This window comes from Loxodonta africana, chromosome 24, assembly GCF_030014295.1.
Source record: "Loxodonta africana isolate mLoxAfr1 chromosome 24, mLoxAfr1.hap2, whole genome shotgun sequence".
Classification (NCBI taxonomy): Eukaryota; Metazoa; Chordata; class Mammalia; order Proboscidea; family Elephantidae; genus Loxodonta; species Loxodonta africana.
Window position 1 is genome coordinate 46,449,628 of NC_087365.1, and position 25,947 is coordinate 46,475,574.

Consider the following 25,947-nt stretch of genomic DNA (forward strand, 5'->3'; position numbering starts at 1 on the left):
ACTAGACTGGGAGGGTGGGGGATAAGCAAGGGTGGAAGCAAAGAGAGTGAAGAGGTGACTGCAGTAGTATAGGCCAGGGGTCAGCAAACTTCTCCTGCAAAGGGCCAATAGTAAATATTCTAGGTCTTGTGAACATTTTTACCATCTCTGTCTCAACTATTCAACTCTCTAGCACAAAAGCGGCCATAGGCAATACCTAAATGAATTATCGTGGTCGTGTTCCAATAAAACTTTATTTACACAATCAAGCGGTAGGCCAGATCTGGCCCATGGGTCGTAATTTCCCAACCCCCGTCCTAGGCAGGAGATGATCGTGGAGGGGCGAAGTGGTCAGATTCGGGGTATATATTGAAGGTAGACCCAGGAGGATTTGCTGATGGCTTAGTTTTGGGGTGTAAGAGAAAGCAAGGAGTCAAAGATGACTCCAAGACATATACAGCACCCAACCCAGTGTTGGGCACATAGTAGGTACTCAGTACTAGCATGCATTGAATCAGTAGTGAGGTGTCTCATGTATGTCTGCCTTGTCTTTTCCAGTGATGTGATAAGTATCTTGAGGGCAAAGGCCAGATTTAGTTCTAAAACCTCCCTTCTCTTGACCCCATTTATCATCTAACAGTGCGGGGTGCATAGTAGGTATGTGTTTTTGATAGTCTGCAAGCACAGCCTCTGGAGGCAGATTGCCTCCTGGGTGCGGGGACTGCTCCTTTACCCTCGGTGAGTGGCCGCGGGCAGGCATGTCCCTGTACTTCTTTCTGCCCTGCTTTCTCCTCCGTAAGATGAGATGACAGTCGTTAATGGGTGCTGCTGAGTTGATTCCGACTCATAGTGACCCCATGTAACAGAGCAGAATTTCCCCAAAGAATTTCCTAGTCTGTAATCCAAAAAAATTTTTTTTTTAATCTTTACAGGGGAGCTCTGGTGGCGAAGTGGTTAAAACTCAGCTGCTAACCAAAAGGTCAGCAGTTCAAACCCACCAGCCGTTCCGTGGGAGAAAGACGTGGCGGTCTGCTTCTGTGAAGGTTACAGCCTTAGAAGCCCTATGGGGCAGTTCTCCTCTGTCGTATAGGGTTGCTATGAGTCTAAATCAACTCAGTGGCAATGGGTTTTCTTTTTGGCTTTAATCATTACAGGAGCAGATCACCAGGTCTTTCTCCTGTGGAGCTGCTGTGTGGGTTCGAACCACCAACCTTTTGGTTAGCAGCCACGCTTAACTGTTACACCCCCAGGGCTCCTTCAGTGGTTTCCCCCTTAATGCATGGCACATGTGAGCACAGCTCCTGGCATGTTGGAGCCTTTTATAAATATTATCTTCTGTCCAACTCTAGATCTTGTCTCCTCCCCAGAGAGAAATTTTTAATTAATTATCTAATTTTTTTGCAAAAGCAATGCAGATATGCATTATCCTTGATGAAAAAATATGAAAGAATTTCAATAAGGCAAAAGCCGCTTTTGACCACCAACCCACCTAAGTGACCTCCCAGATGTAACTTCTGGCTCAGGAGTGTGTGCCCCCAGATCTTTTTTTGTTTTTTTTTTTTTACATATGTATATTAAAGGTTGGCAGTTTGATCCCACCCAATGGCTCCACGGGAGAAAAACCTAGCAATCTGCTCCCAAACCAGTTGCAGGCTAGAAAATCCTATGGGGCAGTTCTACTTTGTCACATGTTGCTCTGAGTCAAAAATCAACTCAATGGCACCTTACAACATTGTTCGTTTATACCCATGTGAAGGAGTCCTCGAGTGGGGCAAACAGTTAATCCACTTAGCTACTAACTGAAAGGTTGGAAGATCTGGTCCACCCGGAGGTGCCTGGAAAGAAAGGCCTAGCAATCTACTTCCCGAAAACCGGCCATTGAAAACCCTATGGAGCACAGTTCTACTCTGAAATACATGTTTTTGTTTTTTTTTTACCATGAGTCAGAGTTGACTCAACAGCAATTGGTTATCCATATGAAATATCTCACACTTGAATGGGTTTCTATAAATACATACATGATATCATACCAGGCGTATTGTTCTTTAGTCTGCTTTTTCCATGCTACAGTATGTCTTAGGTAAATTTCCATGTGCTCACATACAAATCGACCTCATTCTTTTGACCTGCTGGGTGGAGTTCCACTGAATCGATACATGAGTTTTTATTTCGCTGTGCCCCAGTCAAGGAACTTTAGGTGTTCCAGTTGTTCAGTGGGCTGAAGGACATCCCTACACCTGTGTCAGGTATTCTTCCAGGTCAGAAAGTGTCAACTCCTTGAGGAAGGGGCTGCACGGTGCCTGGGCCTGGGCCCCGCTGCGCCTTACACTGCATCAAAGCCATTGAGGTCCCTGCCCCTTTGTCTTTCTTTGCCAGCTGGCCCAGCCCAGATGCCCCAGGACGCTCAAGCTTGGGCCCAGGAGAAAGGCAAACGCACCTTGACTGCGAAAAACTGGGTGCAAGAGGATAGGTCTTCCCTGTGTCCCAGAAGCCTGCCTCCATACCTGGGCAGGGGAGGAAGGTTGCGGACTTGAGTGGCATAGGATTCTCTGCCTCAAAATCTCCAGCCCCATCCCTGTGTCCTGTGCCCTGTCCGGATGCCTCGTTGTCGTTGCCGGCTCAGCTGTAACTCGATCCAGGTCAGCTGGTGGAGTATGAGGTAGCGTCTAGCTGAGCGTCATGGTATTTTATTAAGTCCGAAATGTGATCGCTACCGTTGTCACACTTTAGCACCCCCAACAATCCCCTTGCAAATGAGAAAAGCAGAGCCTCTCAAATGCCTGTCCACTAACGTCAGGGAAAGCACATGGAGCCCTGCCCAGGGGCCTGGGCCCGTGACCCCCAGCGCCTGTCAAGCTTGGGGGAAGGACTGAGGGCAAGGGGCTGTGTTTCCGTTTTCAGACAGGCCAACACACGGGGTTGAGGGTGAGGTGCTACTAATTTTTTCTCTGTGTCTAGGTCTATAAAGCCAGCATTGGTTTTTAAATACAGTTTTTATTAGCATATCAGGATTGGCTGGTCCTGGGATGCTTCTGTATACACAAGATAGCTATGGATCAGAGGTCTCAAACTCAGATGCCTGCAGGGGCCAAGTAACTAGATAATGTAAAGTGACACAGACCCAGTGGAGACTGTGGGGAGCTGGAAAGGGATGCCCAGGCTAAAGGAGGCAGGTGCAGCTCAGTCCTGAAGATGGTTGGGGTATAGGACTTCCAGCCAGAGCGAATGGATTCTCAAGAGTACCTGAAAATCCAAGAGAGAGAAGGGAGAGGGGACAGCCTCTAAGTTTTACATCTTGGCCATATTGTTTCAAAAAAAAATTGTTAACCACTGAGTGGACTAAATATATCTTCAGGCCAGTTTGCAAATGTTTCCCTAATTGAATTTAGCAACACAGAAGAGAAGCTATCAGCCTAGTCTCTTTATCCCTCTAGAGCAGCGCTGTCCAATAGAACTTTCTGGAATGATCGAAATGTTCTACATCTGTGCTGTGCAAGATGGTAGTCAATTGCTGTGGTTGCTGTTGTTGTGTGCTGCTGAATCGATTATGACTCATAGTGACCCCACGTTTCAGAGTAGAACTGCCCCATAGGGTTTCCTAGGCTGTAATCTTTACGGAGATGTGGAACGAAGGATATTACTGCTGAAGTGAGATGGATTCTGGCTGAAAGCAGAGAATACCAGAAAGATGTTTGCCTGTGTTTTATTGACTATGCAGTCATTCGACTGTGTAGATCCTAACAAATTATGGATAACATTGCAAAGAATGGGAATTCCAGAACACTTAATTGTGCTTATAGGGATCCTATTAGATCAAGAGGTAACCGTTAGAACAGAACAAGGGATACTTCATGGTTAAAGTCAGGAAAGGTGTGCATCAGAGTTGTATCCTTTCACCATACTTATTCAGTCTGTATGCTGAGCAAATAATCCAAGAAAATGGACTATATGAAGAAGAATGTGGCATCAGGATTGAAGGAAGACTCGTTAACAACCTGAGTTACGCAGATGACATAACCTTGCTTGCTGAAAATGAAGAGGACTTGAAGCACTTACTGATGAAGATCAAATACTTCAGGATGCACCTAAACAAAATAAACAAAAATCCTCACAACTAGACCAATAAGCAACATCATGATAAATGGAGAAAAAGTGGAAGTTGTCGAGGATTTCATTTTACTTGGATCCACAATCAACACCTATAGAAGCAGCAGTCAAGAAACCAAAAGACACATTGCATTAGGCAAATCTGCTGCAAAAGACCTCTTTAAAGTATTAAAAAGCAAACACGTCACCTTGAAGATTAAGATGCACCTGTCCCAAGCCATGGTGTTTTCAATCACCTCGTAGCATGTGAAAGTTGCGCAATGAATAAGGAAGATTGAAGAATTGACACCCTTGAATTATGGTGTTGGTGAAGAATATTAAATATACCATGGACTGCCAAAAGAATGAACAAATCTGTCTTGGAAGAAGTACATCCAGAATGCTCCTTAGAAGCAAAGATGGCGACACTTAGTCTCAGCTGCTTTGGACATCTTATCAAGAAGGATCAGTCCCTGGAGAAGGACATCATGCTTGGCAAAGTAGAGGATCAGTGAAAAAGAGGAAGACACTCAACGAGATGGACTGATACAGTGCTGCAACAATGGGCTCGAGCATAACAATGATTGTGAGGATGGCACAGGACCAGGCAATGTTTCGTTCTATTGTACGTAGGATCGCTATGGGTTGGAACAGACTTGACGGCACTTAACAACAACAACGTTTATGGAAGCAGATTGCCAGGTCTTCCTCTCTCAGAGCCACTGGGTAGGTTTGAACTGCCAACCTTTTGGTTAGCAGCTGAGCACTTAACCATTTGTCCTACCAGGGCTCTTTAGTCACTTGCCACATGTGGCTATTAAGCATTTAAAATAAGACTAAGGAAATGAGTGTCCAATTTTATTTAATTTTAATTAATTTTAATATAAACAACCACATGTAGCTGATTGCTACTGTCTTGGGGAGCACAGCTCTAGATTCTCTAAATTTGGGGAGTCCCATAATGCTCAACAGCTTTAGGAAGGGACACTCCCTCTTGGGGAGTGAAGGGATAAATTATATCTGAGGCCACCAAACATCAATTAGGTACATAAAGAGAAAGGAAACATGAAATAATGAATGGGAAAGGTTTACGTGTAAGAAATCTGCTCGTTCTAGAGTGGTAGGTCACTCAATGTCTTTGAGAATAGGTTCTTTGCTGGGGAGTTATGGGAAACCCCCGCCCTCATTAATTTTTTTAAAGATATGTAAATGTAACCTGGTTGATACAGAAATGTCTGAAGACTCTGGCCAGTTATTTTTCTAGGACCACCTGAAGAGTTTCTCCACTGGGGTCACCATTTAGCATCCGCCATGTTCTTCATCATCTGCTCCAACTCCCATTGCCCATAGCCACTCAATGGACTTTCCTGCTGCCGCTATCGTCCAGGCCCATCAGAGCACCATGGCTCTGCCCAGGGTACTGTCGCTGGGTCCTCCAGAGTTCTCAGGCTCTGGGCACCGCAGAGATCCAAGGTCCCACCCAGAGACCAGAACAGCAGCTCCTGGACCCTGAGTCACACTTTGTCACCTGCTGCAAAGCAGCTGTGCCTGGGCCAGAGTATGCCAAGGACTCTGGGGACAAACCTATCATCTTCCAGTAAACTCCTTTCCAATCCAAGGCCCATTCAGGGGACCAGAGAGGGAACAGTGGCCACACTATTCCTGCCGCCAACCGCTTCTCCTGGGTCCTAGCCCAGCTCCCCGAAGAGCACCCAGCCTGCTCTGATACCACTCCCTCCATCCCCAAAGCAGTCTCTTTCAACTCCTTCCAGCCAGTCTCCAAACATCTCCGATATCAACCAGGTTACCTTTATTTACATGTCTTTAAAAAATTAATAAGGGCACGGGTTTCCCCTAACCCCCCAGCAAAAAACCTATTCTCAAAGAAACATGCAAGACTATTCCTTGTGTAAAAAGAAATCTGCTCAAAACATTGGAAATACAATTTTTTGTAGTTTCTATCTTCCCATCAAGGATCCAGAGATGTCACAACCAATTTTGTTCTCAAAAGTCAAGCTCAAGCTCCAAGTGCTTCTCCTCACCGTAGTAATCTTTGCAGGGAGGTATCTGCCCTTTCTCTGCCCCACTGAAATTACCTTGCATCCAAAATGTTGACATTTATGAGTCTTAACACAATCATTAAAAACTAACACGTGTGCTAAGCACTGTACCAGACACTTTAAAAGCAGCATCTCCTTCTCTGCACCTCAGCCTTCAACTTATAAACTAAGTTCACTTATTATCTCCATTTATCAATCAGACCACTGAGGTTCAGGGTGGTTCTGTACCTTGCTTACACACGTGTACCTCACACACCTGGGAAATGGTTGGATTCAGGACCCAAACCCAGGAGGTCAGATTCTGGAGCCTCAGCTCTTAACCAGTACTGCAGAGGCTGGCCTGCCTCGGTCCTATTTTTTGCCTTATCACCATATCAACCGAATGTACTTTATGATGGAGGTAGAACTGCTTGGATTGGTGTATGTCATGTGGCGTTCCCATAGTGGGCACTGCATCACTCTTGACACTTGGTTTCAAGTGACAGAAATCCAGATCAAGCTAGCTGACACTCAAGAGTCAATGTATTAGTTTCCTATTGGTGCTATAACAAATTGCCACAAACTCAATGGCTTAAAACAACACAAATTTATTCTCTTACAGTTCTGGAGGTCAGAAGTTTGAAATCAATTTCACTGGCCTAAGGAGCCTTGGTGGCTCAATGGCTAAGCACTCGGCTGCTAACCAGGAGGTTGGTAGTTTGAACCTACCAGTGGCTCCATGGGAGAAAAGACCTGGTGATCTGCTCCTCTAAAGATTACAGCCTAGAAAACCCTATGGGGCAGTTCTGCTCTGTCATATAAGATTGCTATGAGTCAAAATCAACTTGACAGCAAACAACAACAAAGTCAAGGTGTCAGCAGGGCCGGTTTCTTCTGGAAGCTTCAGGAAAGAATCCATTTCTTTTTTTTTTTTTCAGCTTATAATGGCCACCTGTTTTTCTTGGCTTGTGGCCCCTTCCTCCATCTTTGTGGCACATCACTCCAATCTGTCCTTGCATCATCACATTGCCTTCTCAAATTTGTCTCTGCTTCCGTCTTATAAGGACATTTGTGATTATGTTTAAGGCCCACTCAGATAATCCAGAATAATCTCCCCATCTCAAGATCCTTAACTACAAAGTCCTTTTTGCCATCTAAGGTAACATTCGTAGATTCTGGGGATTAGGACCTGGATATCTTTGGGGGCCATTATCCAGCCTACCACAGTCAGGGGTGGTCTAGCCACAGTTGTTGCTGGATCCAGAGGATCAAATAACATGATCAGGCCCTCATTCGTCTCTCTCGTCAGCTCTCACATCTGCTTTCCTTCAGCAGCTCCAGGCTTAGTTCTACCATTTAGCAACCCAGTGAAAGGAGAATCTCTTGCCCAAAAGTTCTAGCCAAAGTCCCAGAGCCGGTTCTCATTGGTAGGGCTTAGACCACATGCTCACCCCTGAAGGAATCACTGTGGCCAGAGGGCCCCTGGGTCCCTCTAATTGGTCAAGCCTGAGTCATATGCACAACTTTGTCATCACCACCCTATGGCCCTAAACTACATGAAGGGGTGTTTCCCTAAAGAAAACTGAGATGGGATGGAAAACAACATGTCATCAGAGTGCATTAAGTGGCAGGCTTTTGAGGTGGTGCCTGGCACAGAGGAAGTGCTCAGTGAGAGATGTCTAGTATCTTAGATTGTGGGACACAGAGGGGGACTTGGGAAAGATGTACCTCCAGAAGCCAATGTCTGAGAATACAAGGTTCAGTAAGAAGAGGAAGGTGGAAGAGCATTCCAAGAAAACACCATGAGCAAGCAAAGGATCTACAGCCCTGTTTACACCTGACCTCCCAATATAATATTAATAGCAGCTCCTTTCCCTTGCACAGGTGTCTCGGTTTGGATAATAAATTATATGGTCACTCTCCTTATAGCCAGCCTGCTCGTTTGTAAGGAAACCAAAGGCAAAAGAAGGAATGAGACTTAACCCAGGGTCACCTAACCTACAGAAGCAAAGCCCAGACTAGAACTCAGGACTTCTGACTCCTGGTCCAGTGCTCATTCCACCCTCAGCTTATGAAACCAATTCTTATAAACTACATCAGATTAACAAATTGTGTGTGTCTCTCTCTCTTCTCTTCTTGCTAAATTCCCCGCAGGACTGTGACCAGATCCACGTCGACGACGTCTCATCAGATGACAATGGCCAAGATTTAAGGTGGGAATTTGGGGAGTCAAAAAATGCCCCTTTTGATTGGTTATCAAGCTTGTCTTTCACTAGGAAGTGGTGGAGGGGGTAGAGGGGTGGTCAGGATGAGAGGAATGGTTATATCCAGAGACGTGATTCCGCTGCCATGTTCTTGCACCAGCCGGAACTGGGACTTGTGTTTCATTGAACTGAAAAATCACAACCCCGCCCCCTTCTTCAGCATCACCTCAAATCATTGAAGCTGAGGTCTTGCACATTCTGTGTGACTCTTTGTACACAGAATATTTCCCCCTGCTTACAAAAGTAATACATGCATCTTGTAAAAACTTCAACCACCACTCCTGACATGTATCCCAAGATCACCACCATTAAGAAGTTGGTATACATTCTCAGATGAATCTGGTAATCATTGGTTAAGAGGTTATTGTTAGTTCCATCAAGTCGATTCTGACTCATGGCGACCCTATGCGTGCAGAGTGGAACTACTCCATAAGGTTTTCAAGGTGTGACCTTTCAGAAGCAAATTGCCAGGCCTGTCTTCTGAGGCATCTCTGGGTGGGTTCGAACCACCAACCTTTCTTTTGGTTAGTAGTTGAACGTTTAACAGTTTGCACAACCCAGGGACTCCTGAGAGTTTGGTATACATTCTCCAAACGTTTTGATGCATTTATTAAAAAAATTTAGCACAGAAACTGATACAGCCCATACTCAAAAACGTTTTCTTTAATAAGTGGTGCATCTGAGTTCTAGGGGAAAACACTCCTGGGACATGGATTTCAGAAATAAGGTACTCAAACGCTCAAAACATTACGTTCCGAAGAATGCAGCTGAAATGGTTCAAGCCTGCCCCTGGAGAAACTTTAGAAACACAGAACCACAGTGAATCTGTGCTGATCCAAACTTACCACAATTCTGCGCCTCTAAAACCAAACCAAACCCATTGCTGTCGGGTGGATTCCAACTCCTAGCGACCTTATAGGACAGAGTAGAATTGCCCCACAGGGTTTCCATGGATGCAGACCGCCACATCTTTCTCCCGCGGAGCGGCAGGTTCAAACTGCCGACCTTTTGGTTAGCAGCTAAGCGCTTAACCACTGCTCCACCAGGGCTCCTTTCAGCGCCTCTAGGCCCACAGAAATATTGTTAGGCCAAACAGCGTTTCATTCATGGGACCAGTCGCTGTAACTTCACTTAGCCTTTGCTGCCAAGGTGTGTCTCCCAGTTTACTCCAAAAAAAAAAATCAAAACTTCCCGATGCCGAACCCTACGAGTCTTTCCAACACCCAGCACAATTAGAAGTGATAGGCGGGCAGGTGCCTGCTTCATTTTAATTAGCCGTTCCAAAAATCCCTTTCTGCAATCAGAACTGGCAAGGAGCAAGGCTCGCCACCAGCCAGGACTCCTCAATTTATGGGGTAAATAAACCTCAGGTCACAGTTAATTATGTCCTTTCCATGAAGCCATCATTGGGAACTGCTGTGAGTGACCAGGGCTTCGTTTTTATTGTTTCCCCAGTAGCTGGCTTGGAACTTTAGAGCAATATTCTTGTCTCGTGCTGAGAGAATCCACAATCCAAATGTGTTCTTTCCCCTGGGTGTGCAAATGGTTCACACACTCAACTGCTAACCAAAGGGCTAGAGAGTCCAGTCCACCCAGAGGCACCTCGGAAGAAAGGCCTGGCAATCTATGTCCAAAACATCAGTCATTGAAAACCCCGTGGATTACAGTTCTACTCTGACACACATGGGGTCACTGTGAATTGGAATCGACTTGACAGCTATTGATCTTTTACTACGCGCTAGGAACCAAGTAAATGAGCCCAAGTGGCACCATGGTTAAGCACTTGGATGCTAAGCAAAAGGTCAGAGGTTCAAATCCAACAGCTTCCCAGAAGAAAAGACCTGGCAGTTTGCTCCCATAAAAATTAAAGCCTAGGAAACCCTATGGGGCAGTTCTTCTCTGTCTGGTAGGGTCGCTATGAGTTGGAATTAACTCAACAGCACACAACAGGAAAAGAAACCCTAAAACCCAATGCCGTCGAGTCGATTCCGACTCATAGCGACCCTATAGGACAGAGTAGAACTGCCCCATAGAGTTTCCAAGGAGCGCCTGGCGGATTCAAACTGCCGACCTTTTGGTTAGCAGCTGTAGCACTTAACCGCTACGCCACCAGGGTTTCCCAACAACAGAAACCACATGTCAAATGCTCCTTGCTTTGATTTTTCACTGAGCAGTAAGAACCAGCCTTTCCTGGTCCCTTATTTGGGGCCACATCCTCTTGTGAATCCTTTGCATGGGTTAACTGTCTGCACCTTTGCAGTAACCTTAGGAGGTAGATGCTTTTATCATCATCCCATTGTCCAGTTGGGGAATGTGAGACACAGAGAGATGAGGTAAGCTGCCCACACCTGGTAAGTGGGGAGGCAGCATTTGAATCCACAGCCTAATTCCAAGCTCTTAACCGCTCCACTGTCCATCCCAGGTACCTTGCCTTGCCCTCCATAACAGGCCTCTCTCTCTTGATAGAATTTCTCGGCATCTCCTCCAGGCTATCTGCCAAGTTTATAGTCAGTGTTCACTTTCCCAGGAATAAATTATCTAGCAAGATGGGAACCTTTACCATGGAGAGGGAGAACTGCGTAGTGGTTTAAATGGGATTCTAGAGCCGAAAAACTATAAACCAAACCAAAAACGCACTGCTGTCAAATCAATTCTCACTCCTAGTGACCCTATAGGACAGAGTAGAACTGCCCCATAGGGTTTCCAAGGAGCAGCTGGTGGATTTGAACTGCCAACCTTTTGGTGAATAGTCCTCATGCTTAACCACTACACCACCAGGACTCCCAAGCAGCCATGAAGGGGATAAAATTATAGCCCCTTTGTCATCAGTTGAGTGGCTTACGTTCTGGAAAAGTGCCCAGAATGAGTTCTTGATCAATGATACCTGCTCCTGTGGTTAGATGAGGTTCTGCTCCCTTTTTACTAGTTGAGTATATTTTACATATCTTTATTCCCCGCTCACTATCACCCATGGTGGGGGGCTGAGGGTGGGCCAAGATGAAGAAATTGAAGATTTTTATCAGCTTCTGAAGTCTGAAATTGATCGAACATGCAATCAGGATGGCATTGATAATTCCTGGTGATTGGAATGTGAAAGTTGGAAACAAAGAAGAAGCATCAGTAGTTGGAAAATATGGCGTTGGTGATAGAAACAATGCTGGAGATGGAATGATAGAATTTTCAAGACCCACAACTTCATCATTGCAAATGCCTTTTTTAACCTACATAAACAGCGACTCTACACGTGGACCTTGCCAGATGGAATACACAGGAATCAAATCGACTACATCTGTGGAAAGAGATGATGGAAAAGTTCAATATCATCAGTCAGAACAAGGCCAGGGGCTGACTGTGGAACAGACCATCAATTGCTCCTATGCAAGTTCAGGGTGAAACTGAAGAGAATCAGAGCAAGTCCACGAGAGCCAAAATATGACCTTAAGTATATCCCACCTGAATTTAGAGACCATCTCAAGAATAGATTTAATGCGTTGAACACTATTGACCGAAGACCAGGCGAGTTGTGGAAGGACATCATACATGAAGAAAGCAAGAGGTCATTGAAAAGACAGGAAGGAAAGAAAAGGCCAAAATGGATGTCAGAGGAGACTCTGAAACTTGCTCTTGAATGTTGAGCAGCTAAAGCAAAAGAAATGAAGTAAAAGGACTGAGCAGAAGATTTCAAAGGGCAGCTCGAGAAGACAAAGTAAAGTATTATAATGACATGTGCAAAGAACTGGAGATAGAAAACCAAAAGGGAAGAACATACTTGGCATTTCTCAAGCTGAAAGAACTGAAGAAAAAATTCGAGCCCCGAGTTGCAATAGTGAAGGGTTCTATGGGGAAAATACTAAACTACACAGGAAGCATCAAAAGAAGATGGAAGGAATACACAGAGTCATTATACCAAAAAGAATAGTCGATGTTCAACCATTTCAAGAGGTGGCATATGATCAGGAACCGATGGTACCGAAGGAAGAAGTCCAAGCTGCTCTGAAGGCATTGGCGAAAACAAGGCTCCAGGAATTGACAGAATATCAATTGAGATGTTTCAACAAACAGATGCAGCGCTGGAGGTGCTCACTCATCTATGCTAAGGAATACAGAAGACAGCTTCCTGGCCAAGTGACTGGAAGAGATCCATATTTATGCCTGTTCCCAAGAAAGGTGATCCAACCAAATGCGGAAATTATAGAACAATATCATTAACATCACACACAAGCAAAATTTTGCTGAAAATCATTCAAAAGTGGCTGCTGCAGTATACCAACAGGGAACTACCAGAAATTCAGGCTGGATACAGAAGAGGATGTGGAACCAGGGATATCATTGCAGATGTCAGATGGATCCTGGCTGAAAGCAGAGAGTACCAGAAGAATGTTCACCTGTGTTTTATTGACTATACAAAGGGATTCGACTGTGTAGATCATAACAAATTATGGACAACATTAGGAAGAATGGGAATTCCAGAACACTTAATTGTGCTCAGGAGGAACCTGTATATAGATCAAGAGGCAGTTGTTCAGACAGAACAAGGGCATACTAAGTGGCTTAAAGTCAGGAAAGGTGTGCATCAGGGTGGTGTCCTTTCACCATATCTATTCAATCTGCATGCTGAGCAAATAGTATGAGAAGCTGGACTATATGAAGAAGAACAGAGCATCAGCATTGGAGGAAGACTCATTAACAACCTGCGTTATGCAGATAACACAACCTTGCTTGCTGAAAGTGAAGAGGACTTGAAGCACTTACTAATGAAAATCAAAGACCACATCCTTCAGTATGGATTACACCTCAACATAAAGAAAACAAAAATCCTCACAACTGGACCAATAAGCAATATCATGATAAACAGAGAAAAAACTGAAGTTGTCAAGGATTTCATTTTACTTGGATCCACAATCAACACCCACAGCAGCAGCAGTCAAGAAATCAAATGATGCATTGCATTGGGCAAATCTGCTGCAAAGGACCTCTTTAAAGTGTCGACAAGCAAAGATGTCACCCTGAAGACTAAGGTGAGCCTGACCCAAGCCATGGTATTTTCAATCACATCATATGCATGTGAAAGCTGAACAATGAATAAGGAAGACTGAAGAAGAACTGATGCCTTTGAATTGTGGTGTTGGCAAAGAATATTGAATATACCATGGACTGCCAAAAGAACAAACAAATCTGTCTTGGAATAAGTACAACCAGAATGCTCCTTAGAAGCAAGGATGGCGAGACTGCATCTTACATACTTCAGACGTTTTGTCAGGAGGGATCAGTCCTTAGAGAAGGACATCATGCTTGGTAAAGCACAGGGTCAGCGAAAAAGAGGAAGACTGTTAACGAGGTAGATTGATACAGTGGCTACCACAACGGGCTCAAGCATAACAATGATTGTAAGGAAGGCACAGGATTGGGCAGTGCTTCGTTCTGTTGTGCATAGGGTCACTATGAGTTGGAACCAACTCGACACCACCTAACAACAACAACTTTACCACCAGTGGACACTCCACTAAGGTGATGTATCATGTACTTATCAATCTGTGCGCTAGGGGGTACAGTCCCCTTTCTCTGATTATTCCTTCCCTTCTCTGTTTCTGCAATCAAATTTTTAGTCAGAAATCCTACACCCAGCAAGCCTCCTTTGGGGCTGGGTGCTGCCCTCCAGTTTTCCCCAAGTTTTCCTTCCCTACTCTGTGGAGGCTGCTTATGTCTGAGCTGGCACTCAGGGGAAGCACAGGCAGACTTTCCTCCATTTCAGGAGGAGGAGGGGCTGGCACTCTCCAGAAGGACCTCTGAGAGATCTGTGTTGTTGGTTTCAGAGCCTCAGTGGCCCTGCAGTAGTTGGGGAAGCAGTCTCCACTTAGGTGACCCACCTCCTGACTCCACTGTAGGAAACCGTCTGTAGGAGTTAGTATCAGTCCAGCAGCCAGCAGTTACCGGTTGGGGAGAAGGGGTAGTCACACTCTGAATGGACCCCCAGGGAGGTCTGCTTTGTTGGTACGAGAGCCCATTCTGTAGTACATTGACTGTGGGTATAGCCTCCACTCAAAATGCCTGCTTCCTAGCACACAGCAGCCTCAGTCAGCAGTCCTCAGAGCCAACTGTACTGGGAAGCAGACAGACCCAAACTGATCTCAAGGGTGGTCTGTCCTGTTGGTTTCAGAGGTCTAAGCTATGGGGTGCACAGGGAGGCTAGAGTGCTCACTATGGGAGCAGACTCCACTGAAGTGGACTTTTGTAGCAGTTTGCAACAGCCTGGCAACCAACAATTACCAGGTAGGGGAGGTGGTGTCACACTCTGGTCAGATCCCCACAGAGGTCTGCTTGTTGGTATCAGAGTCCCCCCAGTAGATTATTGGCTGTGAGTGCAGCCTCCACAGAAGACTTCTGCTGCCTAACACACGGCAGCCTCAGTCAGCAGTCCTCAGCACTGAGCGAAAGGGAGAGCAGACATACCAGAACTGACTCTCCCGGAGGTCTGCCCTGTTGGTTTCAGAGGCGTGGGATATGGGGTGTGCAGGGAGGCAGGTAGAGACTGTGAGACCATGAAAGCAGACTCCACTGCACGGGCACTCTGTAGCAATTCTCAGTAGGTTTGCAACTGAAGGTGTCTGGGTAGGGGAGGTACTGGCATACTCCAAATGGAGCCCCAGGAAGATCTGCCTTGTTGATTTTAGGGCAGAAGCTTCGGGTGCTCTCTTCGTACAGGCAGGAGCTATGGTGGTTAAGGAAGCAGACTCTTTTTCTGAAGCCATTACCCCAGTTCACAGCCGCCAGCGGCCTGTGTGGCTGGGGGAGGGGCAGGGACAGTGGAAGAAATGATTTTCCTGCAATATGGGACTCATTGATTTGTTGATTCTTACCTGTCTGCGGTTTCCCGCTGCTTGCCTCTACTCCCTGATTCAGAGTCCCTCAAAGCACTATTTGCTTGTTGTATTTCTTGTATTTTGGGGGGAGAGTCAGGACGATGATTTGTTTATGTCACCATCTTCCCAGAATCTATTATCAGTATCTTTATAAATCTGGTCTTTATCTTTGGGGGTTGGAAACATTACATATAAACTTACAGATATATTTTAATACATACAAAAAAAAATACACAAACGATAAAAATTTACTCTGACAATGAAGAAGAGTTGTACAACATTGGCGTTTTGTCATTTGTGGGAGTAACTCCACTTGTGGAAGGTTCTGGATCATCTGTATTCTCCCTGGGAATGAGGATGGTGTTTCTAGTTGGAAAATTAGTGACAGTTATTTGTATGGTCCTTTTCTTTCTTTCTTCACATATTTCGCAGTAACATGTCTCTGCTTCCTGAACCTGCCTATCAACTTTAGCAAAGCACGGGTACGTGTTTTCAAACAACTGAAGCCCTTGATTTAGTTTAGAAAACTAAATCTATATGGCAGCGTTTTGAACAATAAAATTGAACATCTGCATGTAAACATCTGAGAATGATAACATTAGCAAATTACTTGCTACAACACCGTATTTAGTACATATTACTGATGATAAGATGTAAGTGCGGTTCATCTTAACTCAAATACGTCGTAACTGGGGACTACTAATATTATAAGCATACTCCCATAATTTTGCAAACCTATAGCAAAGCTTCCTGGTAAAGGGAAACAAAAGGTGTTCTCCAGAGACTTGGGTTTTCTTCTTTTCATTCTCCCTGCTTGGAGCATTGCTGCTGGTGAGAGGGCCTGCGGCAGACACACAATTTACTGTAAGTGACCAGCCACCTACACTTTCCCCATCTGGTTCCCTGCTGCCATATTTGCCGTTAGCTTTGTGTGGTGCTCTGAAGTGTGCCCATCCACGTGCAGAATTTCTTATACTAACACTCTTCTTCCTGGGTCAAGGATCACAGATCTGCAAAGCAACAGAAATTTACTCTACCTCTTTTAACAAATAAAAAAATGAAATAAGGACTCTTCATGGAAGGATATGGAGTTGCTCATGGAATGGAGGGAAGAGTGGGCAGTCAGGCCTTAGAAGGGACGTGAACCAGAGCACATCTGGGGATCAGAGTAGCAGGAAGTCATTGACGTTTCTTCTGGACTCTTCTATCAGGATAAACCAACTCTGACCATTTTTTAAATTCCTTTGAGCTTCAAATTAAAGGGAGAGGGAGAGAGGCTTTGCCTGGCCTGGCCTCTATGTGCAGGTGACGGAAATGGTCCCCAAAAGAAAACAGATATGCTATTTGATATGAAAGAAAGGAAAATACATGTTTATAGGGCAAGAGCAAAAGATGCCTTAATGGGCTTCCAGTGGGTTTGGCCAATGGGAGGCTCTGGAAGGAAAACAAAAAGGGGGGAAAGAAAGATGGGGGTGGGCACGAGTACTGTTTACCTGCTCCCTCCATGGCTCCAGCTCACCCTCTGGACTCTAGTAACACTATCTCTTCTCTTCGTTCCCTCTGACCTAGCACTGATAAGGACTCTTTCTTATTTAGTTTCTGGTTGATTCAAAATCCCCTCTTGCCCTGAACCCTGCCTACACTTCCTAAATAATCCTTTCATCAAAGTCTCTTGAACCATCAAAAAATATAGATGCTGCCTTCTTTGGGAAATGGTTATCTGCCCCTATGGTTAGACACGGTTCTGCTCCCTGTTAACTAGGTGAGTATATTTCACGTATCTTTAGTCCCTGCTCACCACCACCCATGGCGGCGAGTGGGGGCTGAGAAGGAAGAATCACAATGAGACTGTGTAATAAACCCATTGACATCTTTGGTGGGAAAGAGGAAGTTTCTGTGCAAACAAGTTATTAGAACAATCGTATTGTATTCTCTATGGGTCTTTTTTTAATATAATAATGAAAGCTGTGATCCTCCTCCTCCCTGGAAGCTCATACCTCCAGCATCCTGTGCCACGTTCCAAGGGTTCGTGGATGCCTTATGCCCCATCCATGGATCCCATAGGTCTGTGGTCTCTTTTTTGTTGTTTATTTGTTTTTTAACACTGTCTCTTCTCCCACCCTCTGCCCTTTTCCTTCTCTCCAGCACGTATAACTTCTCCGCAGACGGCTTCCACAGTTCGGCCCCAGGAGCCAATCTCTGCCTGGGCTCCGGTGTCCATGGCGGCGTGGACTGGATGAGGAAGCTGGCCTTTCGCTACCGGCGGGTGAAGGAGATGTACAACACCTATAAGAACAACGTGGGTGGTGAGTGGGCCAGGAAGGGCTGTCTCCCGTGGTCCTTGGCCTCCACACAGCACGTTCAGGGGTCTCCGATGCTTGGGCCACACTCTCGGATGAAGGGAAAATCAGCCAGGACAGGTGCTGTGACTGTGACACCTGGCATGAGTGGTGTCCCTGCCAGGCACTGTTCTACAAGCTTTGTAAATACCAGTTCACTGCATTTAATCCTCATGCTACGCACTAGAGAGGGCTCTAGTATTCGTGTCCCCATCTGAGAGTAAGGAAGCTGAGGATTGGATGAAGCATCTTACTCAAGATTATACAAGGAGCCTTGGTGGCGCAACAGTTAATGCTCAGCTGCTAACCAAAAGGTAGGCGGCTCTGCCAAAGAAAAGACCTGGCAATCCGCTCTCGTAAAGATTACAGCCTGGAAAACCCTGTGTGGCCATTCCTCTCTGTCACACGGGGTCACTGTGAGTCAAAATCTACTCGAAAGCACCCAACAACAACAGGCAGCTAATAGTGTCTGCCATATGCACCTTGGCCCCAAAAGCTCCTAGGGCTCCCTCCCCCATCCCCAGAAAGAGCAGAGCCACAGGCAGAATCCAGAGTCTCGAACAGGACAGAATCACTGTCGTTGCCGGCTCTGCTGCTTTCTAGCTATGAGACCTTAAGCAAGATACGTAATCTCTCTGGGCCTCGATTTCTAAGTGTGTGAAATGGGGATAAAAATAATTCTGCTTCTCTGGGTTACTGGGAGGTTTATTGTTAATGCATACAAAAGGCATGTCACCGTGCCTGGTATCTAGTGAGCGCTGCTCAATACATGGTAGCAGTTGTGATCATTGGTTCCTATCAGTTGTACTTGGGAGTCCTTTCGGTTCCCTGTGTCTTCTGCTTCTGCATTGGCTCCTTCGGGACAGATTTTCTGTCTTAATCATCCCTGCAGCGCTAATGCTCAGCCCAGGTGCTGAGTACCATTCTGACATCAGCAAACGTTAATTAAGCACTTACTCTGTGCCAAGATTTTTCATGCTAAGATTTTTCAATGTAATAGTTCACTTGCTTTTCACAACATCCCTAATAGGTGAGTGCTTTTAAAATCCATGGTGTATGAAGGCAGAAACCAAGATCAGAGAGGTTAAGTAACCTGCCCAGCATCACAGAGCCAGGCCACAGTTCTGCCCATCACGCCAGTCTCTTCAACTGCTCACATCCAAGTCTGTGGACTGCAGGAGTGACATGCTGAGCTCTGGTCAGGGTGGCCCAGCCTGCTCACCTCGGAATTTCTCAGGAGCAGGGTGTGTTTGGGGCGGGGGAGGCAGGGTGGAGTCTGCCACCAGCAGCCATCTGCGCCCCATCCAAGTTCCATAAACCAAAACCAAACCCATTGCCATAGAGTCGATTCGACTCACAGCGCCCCTGTAGGACAGAGTAGAACTGCCCCCAGAGGGTTTCCAAGGAACTGCTGACTTTCTGATTAGCAGCCAAGCTCTTGGCCACTGTGCCACGCGGGCCCCCATCCAGGTGAAGCCCCAGGAAATGCTCAGGGCTGCTTTTGGGCTGCTGTACTCTCCCCTAAGCTGGGGGGAAATGACCTGAGGTGTCTGCAGGTGGTAAAGCTCACAGGTGTGGGGTGCCAGCAGGCTCAGGCTGTGCAGGAGCTGCTTCTGCACCATAAGGCCGGCTAGGTGCAGGGCTGAGGCCTCCAGTCTGGCGTGTACTCAGAGCCAGGATTCCAAACCGAGGGGCCCTAGTGGGTGTGCTGGGTAGAGAGGCATTGGCAAAATATAGGCTAAAGGAAGAAAATGCTTAAGCCAACATCTGGTAGGCAGTGATGGGTTCAGAGGCTGTCTTTGCCTGATTTCCTAGCCCTCCTTCCAGTGTAACCCTGAGCAGGTTATTTGACCCCTCTGTACCTCAGTTTCCTCATGTGTAAAATGGGGATAATGATCCTGCCCAGCTCATAAGATTAATGTCAGGATTATGTAAATGAATTAACACATGGAAGACACTTGGAACAGAGCCTGGTACAGGATAAGTGCTCCTGAATGCTGCTGTTGTCACCTGGGGAAGGTGGGAAGGAGGCCAAGCCTGGATGGGAAGGCTGAGGGGTTGTGCCAGCAGACAGTGGCCCTGGCATGGGAGGAAGTGGGAGTGGCTGACCCGTGGTGGACCTTGCTGGGAGTGGCATGTTGAGAGTGGCAACAGGGCTCAAATCATACAGGGCCAGCAGGACATGGCAAGGACTTTGAACAGCTGGCATCTTTAATGTCAAGAAGATCCCTAAGTAGCAGAGGCATAGAACAGCATTTTGTCCCAACGAATTCATTTTCCTTCAGCCAATATCAGTTCAGCACCAAGCATGTTCCTGGCCTTTGCTCCAGAGGCTGGGACCGTGGTGGTGAACAAGACGACTGGGCCTCTGCCCTCATAGAGCTTACAGTCTAATGGTAGAGGCAGACAGCAACCACATAATCACACACAGAAGTTTTCAATTATAGTTGTGAGAAGTGCTCTGAAGAAGGGGTGCAGTGTATTGGGAGAAGGTAAGATGGGGGACCTGACTCAGGCTGGGGGGAACTAGAATAGGCCTTCCAGGACAAATGGCATTTAAGATGAGGCCTGTGTGGGGATCGTGGAAGATTTAGCGAGGCAAAAAGGAGAGGTGAGATGAGACTGGTTGAGGATCTGAAATGGGGTGTGCAAAGGTCCTGAGTCAGGAACACACTTGGTGTTTCAAGGAACAAAGAGGAGGCCCCCAGGGTTGGAATGCAGGAGATGAGATTGATAAGCTAAGAGTTGGCGGGGTCATGCTATGAAGCCTACACTTGATCGTAAGGGCGCTGAAGGCTGAGGGAATGACTGCCAGGTCTGGAAACAGACACAGAGTAAGCTCTGGAGGATAGCTGCCTGGGTGCCAAACGTGTATCCGCTATTTCCTCCCTAACCTATTGTGAGCCAGTCAGTTGACCTCAAAAGCCTCAGTTTCTTCACCTGTAAAATGGAAATAAAAATAATATCTACCTCTAGGGTCGCTGTAAGAATAAAATAAAATAGTGCACGCTTAGACAGCACGTATACTAAAGTTGGAATGAGGCAGAGATTAGCATGAGCCATGTGCAAAGGCGATGTGCAAATTTGTGAACTATTCCATGTCTTTCTGTGTATATTCTCAACAGCAATGACGACAACAAAATAAATAGAATTTTTAAAAAGTGAAATGAAATAAATCATATTAAAAGCGCAGGAACCTACACATAATAAGTGCCCAATAAATGTTAGTCATCAGCATTTTTAATTGTATTATTAATTCTGTCTCCACCATGACAGTGTAAGCTCTACAGTCTGCAGGGTTGCTTCATCTCCTTATGTTCAGCACAGCGTCAGGCACATAGTCCAATCCAAACCAAACCCATTGCCATCGAGTCAATTATGACTTATAGCAACCCTATAGGACAGAGTAGAACTGTCCCATAGGGTTTCCAAAGAGTGGCCAGTGGATTTGAACTGCCAACCTTTTGGTTAGTGGCCAGTCTCTTAACCACTGCGCCACTAGCGCACTGGTTAAGCATTTCATCTGCTAACCAAAAGATAGGTGGTTCTAACCCACCCAGCAGCTCGTCGGGAGAAAAACCTAGCAATCTACCCCCGAAAAGATTACGGCCTAAAAAACCCTACGAGGCAGTTCTACTTTGTCACAAGGGGTCGATATGAGTCGAGTCAATTTCCACGGCACCTAACAATAACAACAGGTGAGAAAGAAAGAATGATGAAACTGAGATACAACAATAAACATAAATGCATCCCTGCCTTTGTGAAGCACAGAGTAGGCACTCCCAAATTCTTTGTTGGATGGATGGAGGTGGTGGGGGGAGTGGGGACTGGGTGGTAGGTGGGTGGGTGAATGAATGGATAGATGAGTAGATGGATGGAGGGAGGGAGGGAAAAATGGATGGTGGGTGGATGGGTAGATGGACGGAGGGATGGGTGGGTGGATAGGTGAGTGGGTCAGTGGATGAATGAGTGGGTGGGTAGGTGGGTGAGTCAGTGGATGGATGAGTGGACTGGTAGGTGGGTGGGTCAGTGGATGGATGAGTGGGTGGGTAGGTGGGTGGGTCAGTGGAAGAATGAGTGGGTGGGTAGGTGGGTGAGTCAGTGGATGGATGGATGATGGGTAGATTGATGGATGGATCTATGTGAATTGATCCCAGGTTAAGGTTAAGAGAAGCCACTGGATTGAAGTTGACCTTCTGTGTTATATGATTTTAACCCTCAGGGTGCAGTGGCCAGACTCCCCTTCCCTACCCCTAAAATAGGCTACCACATCTTTATTTCCTTTTTCCACAGGCTTGATAGGTGCTCCCAAAAGAGAGACCTGGCTACAGCTCAGAGCCGAACTGGAAGCACTGACCGACCTCTGGCTGACCCACTCCCTGAAGGCACTAAACCTCATCAATTCCCGGTAAGCCAGAGGCCCCATATTCCTTCATGCCACTGAGCTTTCTCCCAGGCTAGGGTGGTGGCCCCTCCATTTCCACAGCCAGAGGGCTGGAACTCCCCAATTCTCACTTGCAACACTTTGCAGACATTTGATAAAGCAGAGGTGGGCAAGGCATAGTAGCCACCTCAGAGCACAGCCAAGCAGATAGCTGCAGAAATTTATCAAGGCCAGGCATATTTGTACATAAGTCCACCTTGTCCCATCCACTCTTGCCTGATATACCCACCAATCACAGCACCATCCTCTATTAACGGTTTTATAGGACATCTCAAGTAATCCGATGGGCTCTCATGAGTAGAAGAGGGTCAACTTTCATTCTTTTCATTCCAATAAATTGCCTCCCATACTTAAATAAGATCTTCTGGGACAGAGAACAAATTACTCCCCTGTGCTAGCATGAAAAAATCTTGTGATTCAGTAAATGAATGATTACAAAATGGCAGCCCACAGGCTGAATCCATACAATTTATATGTTTTATTTGACCCACACCATGTCCCAAACACTGAGGAAGTTTACACGTAACTCCAGGTTTCTGGATTCTCAAAAGATCCAAACTGGCATATGCGTTCCAGTTTACTCCAGTCCCCACCCCTCCCTGATGTCCTATGCTTGTCCTATAGCACTCCTTTACATTATCTGTGTGGACCCTGCAGCTGTGTGTGTGTACCGCCCTTGCAGTTTTTTAAATAAGAAAAGACTTGCACCCATATTACATTTCAATGTGTCAGGCAGCTACTGGCTTAAAAGAGAGAAACAGTTCAAGGATCCTTGGGCCCTGCCCTGGCCTGGAGCTGACCTCCAGAGTATACTGACCACCCTGCTATCCATCCACCCATCCCTCCATCCGTTCATTTAGCCACCCATCCCCCACCGTCCTTTCCCTTCCTGCCTTTATCTATCCATCAATTCATCCAGACATCTACCCATCCAACAAAGAATTCAGGAGTGCCTACTATGTGCTTGACACTGTGCTGAACATATGGAGATGACATAGCTAGCACCAGAATTCCCACCCACTCCAGGCTCATGGTGCAGGGTCAGGAGGCCTGACTTTGTACTTTAGAGTTCTGATCCACAGTCTCCTTTGTCCTCAGGCCCAACTGTGTCAATGTGCTGGTCACCACTACTCAACTAATTCCTGCCCTGGCCAAAGTCCTGCTATATGGACTGGGCTCCGTGTTTCCTATTGAGAACATCTACAGTGCAACCAAGACAGGTAGGGAGAAGCCAGACCTTGGGATGATGCAGGAAGAGAGGGTGGGATTAGCTTTCCATTCTGGATATGGGAAGTTTAACAAACTTGTCCACAGGCATGACTCAGATCCCCAAAACAGCCCTCTCAACCCATTTGCCTTCCTTCTGCTTCTAGAAAAGTTTATTAGGATCATAGCTTCGAACCCATTGCCTTCGAGTCGATTCCAACTTATATGGACCCTATAGGATTTCCAGGGAGTAGCTGGTGGATTTGAACTGTGACATTTTGGTTAGCAACTGAGCTTTTACCCTAGTGGCACAGCAGTTAAGAGCTCTGCTGCTAACCAAAATGTTGGCAGTTCAAATCCACCAGCAGCCCCTTGAAGACCCTATGGGGCAGTTCTACTCTGTCCTATAGGATCGCTATGAGTCAGAATCAACTCAACAGCAGTGGGTTTGTTTTTTTTTTTAATTGTTTTCAAAAGTGTGTTAGGCTACATGTGAAGCTGCTATAACAAACATACCCCAGAATACAAGGGCTTAAATAATATCCAAAGGTTATTCCTCTCCCATGTAACAGAACTGAGGTGAGTGATCCAGGTTGGTGGAGTGACCCAGGAACCCAACTCTTCCTGTTTTATTTGTCCATCATCCCTAATGGTTTTATTCTCATCCACATGGTCAAACCTGAGTCTCTACAACATTGTTATCCCAGCTTGTGGGAAGCAGTAAAAGAGGAAAGAATAGATACCAGTCTTGGCCTGGTTATCTTAAGGCCAAGACTCAAGAAGGGGAGCACATCAATTCTAGTCACCTCCTATTGGCCCTGGCTAAGTCACATGACCTCAGCTAGCTGCAAGAAAAAAAAAAGCTGGAAAATGTGGTCCATAGCTGAGTGGCTGTGTGCCCAGCAAAAATTCATGGAATTCTGTTACTAAAGAAAAAGAGGAGAGCAGCTCCCCCCACATCCTGGTACTTTAGGTGATTTTAATTTAGGTGGTACAGATCATCAAATAACCTTGAACATGTTCTTGAACCACATAGAAAATTATTCTCTTTTTAAGGCTCTTTCAAGGACAGAGTCTCGGTTTAGTGCTAGGCTGCTGTTGATACCTCTCTAATACTTGTTAATCAGAGAACAAGCTTCAAGCCCAGAGCCTTAGTCAGGTAGAAAAATTTAATAACTAGAAATTAACAGCATTGTTAATCATAATGAACATGAACATATTGGGGAAAAAAATGCCATTGAGTCGACTCTGACTCATAGTGACCCCATGTGTGTCAGAGTAGATCTGCTCCTTAGGGTTTTCAATGGCTGATTTTTCAGAAATAGACTGCCAGTCCTTTCTTCCAAGGTGTCTCTGGGTAGATTCAAACCTCCAACCTTCCAGTTAACAGTGAGTATATTTATTGTTTGCAGTACCCAGGGACTTTGAGCATATCAGAGGCTCAATTAAGTCCTGTAATAAAGAAAGGTTGTAACCCAAAGTTTCATTTGACCACAGAACCTTCTTTCCTTAGATTTTTCAAGAAAGGAATCTTTCACCCAGGGACATCTAAAATTTTCATTTAACCCATTGACTCAGTCTCAATGTCAGAGGAGTCAGATCCCGTCAGGGAAGTAGTAAAGTACCCCTTCATCTCCACTTGGGTAGCCTGAGGATGAAGAGAGCCCTGGCGGTGCAATGGTTAAAAGCTCAGCTGCTAACTGAAAGCTTGATGGTTAGGACCCACCAGTGGCCCTGCAGGAGAAAGCCTTGGTGATCTGCTCCCATAAAAATTTAAGCCAAGAAAACCCTATGGGGCAGTTCTACCCTATCCGTGAAGGGTCACTGTCAACTTGACAGCACCTAACAACAAGCCTGAGGATCAGAGAGCTAAAAGTAGTCAAAGTTGAGACAGAACAAGAATTTGGTCTCCAGCTCCCTAGTTTAACTAAAAGATTGTATATTTTTTCAAAAGTCAGTTTCTGCTCTGATAATGCTACATAACAAACATCCCCAACACTCCGTGGCTTACAACAGCAAGCTTTTTATTTCTCACTCATGGGTCTGTGGACCAGCTGTGGGTCTGCTGGGCTTGACTGCAGGTTCTGCTCTGCTCCACATATCAACTCATCATGGGCCAGTGGCCATCCAGGGCACATTCTTCTCATGGCAGAGGGCAAAAGTGAAGGAGGTCAAGCCAAACCCCCACACATTTCTCATACCAGGTCCCTAACATTCCATTGGTCAAGGCTATTCACATGGCCAAACCCAACATCAACGGGATGAGGAAATAAACTCTGTCTACTCTAGTAGGGGAGTCCCTGGGTGGTACAAACAGTAACATGCTCAGTTGCTACCTAAAGGTTGGAGGTTCGAGTCTACCCAGAGGCACCTTGGAGGAAAGGCCTGGTGATCTAATTCTGAAAAATCCGCTACTGAAAACCCTATGGAGCACAGTTGTACTCTGACACACATGGGGCCGTCATGAGGCAGGGTCAGCTCAACGGCACCGGCTGTTCACTGCCCTCTTTGGCCCTCACGGAGCTTCTTTTTCTCTTTTCATCTTCCGTGTACGCAGGGAAAGAAAGCTGCTTTGAGCGCATAATGCAGAGATTTGGCCGCAAAGCCGTGTACATCGTAATTGGTGATGGTGCGGAAGAGGAGCAAGGGGCAAAGAAGGTACTTCCGTCTGTCTCTCCAGCTTTTTGAGCCAGCCTCATGATTCTCTAAAGCTTTCCATGCGGATTTGCC

General features: G+C 46.0%; 1 protein-coding gene and 1 non-coding gene across 2 annotated transcripts in view; both read left to right on the forward strand.

The window, feature by feature from the left end:
• EYA2 (EYA transcriptional coactivator and phosphatase 2) overlaps positions 1 to 25,947 on the forward strand; it is a 175,733-nt gene that overhangs the window by 144,781 nt on the left and 5,005 nt on the right. The window contains exons 6-10 of the mRNA XM_064276435.1: positions 8,259 to 8,317; positions 17,374 to 17,534; positions 21,861 to 21,975; positions 23,110 to 23,231; positions 25,775 to 25,875. Coding sequence (XP_064132505.1) covers positions 8,259 to 8,317; positions 17,374 to 17,534; positions 21,861 to 21,975; positions 23,110 to 23,231; positions 25,775 to 25,875 — 558 coding nt within the window. The remainder of the gene's footprint in view (positions 1 to 8,258; positions 8,318 to 17,373; positions 17,535 to 21,860; positions 21,976 to 23,109; positions 23,232 to 25,774; positions 25,876 to 25,947) is intronic.
• LOC111751143 (U6 spliceosomal RNA) lies at positions 20,570 to 20,673 on the forward strand. Its single transcript, XR_002786230.1, has one exon. It is a non-coding gene; the product is annotated as a U6 spliceosomal RNA (small nuclear RNA).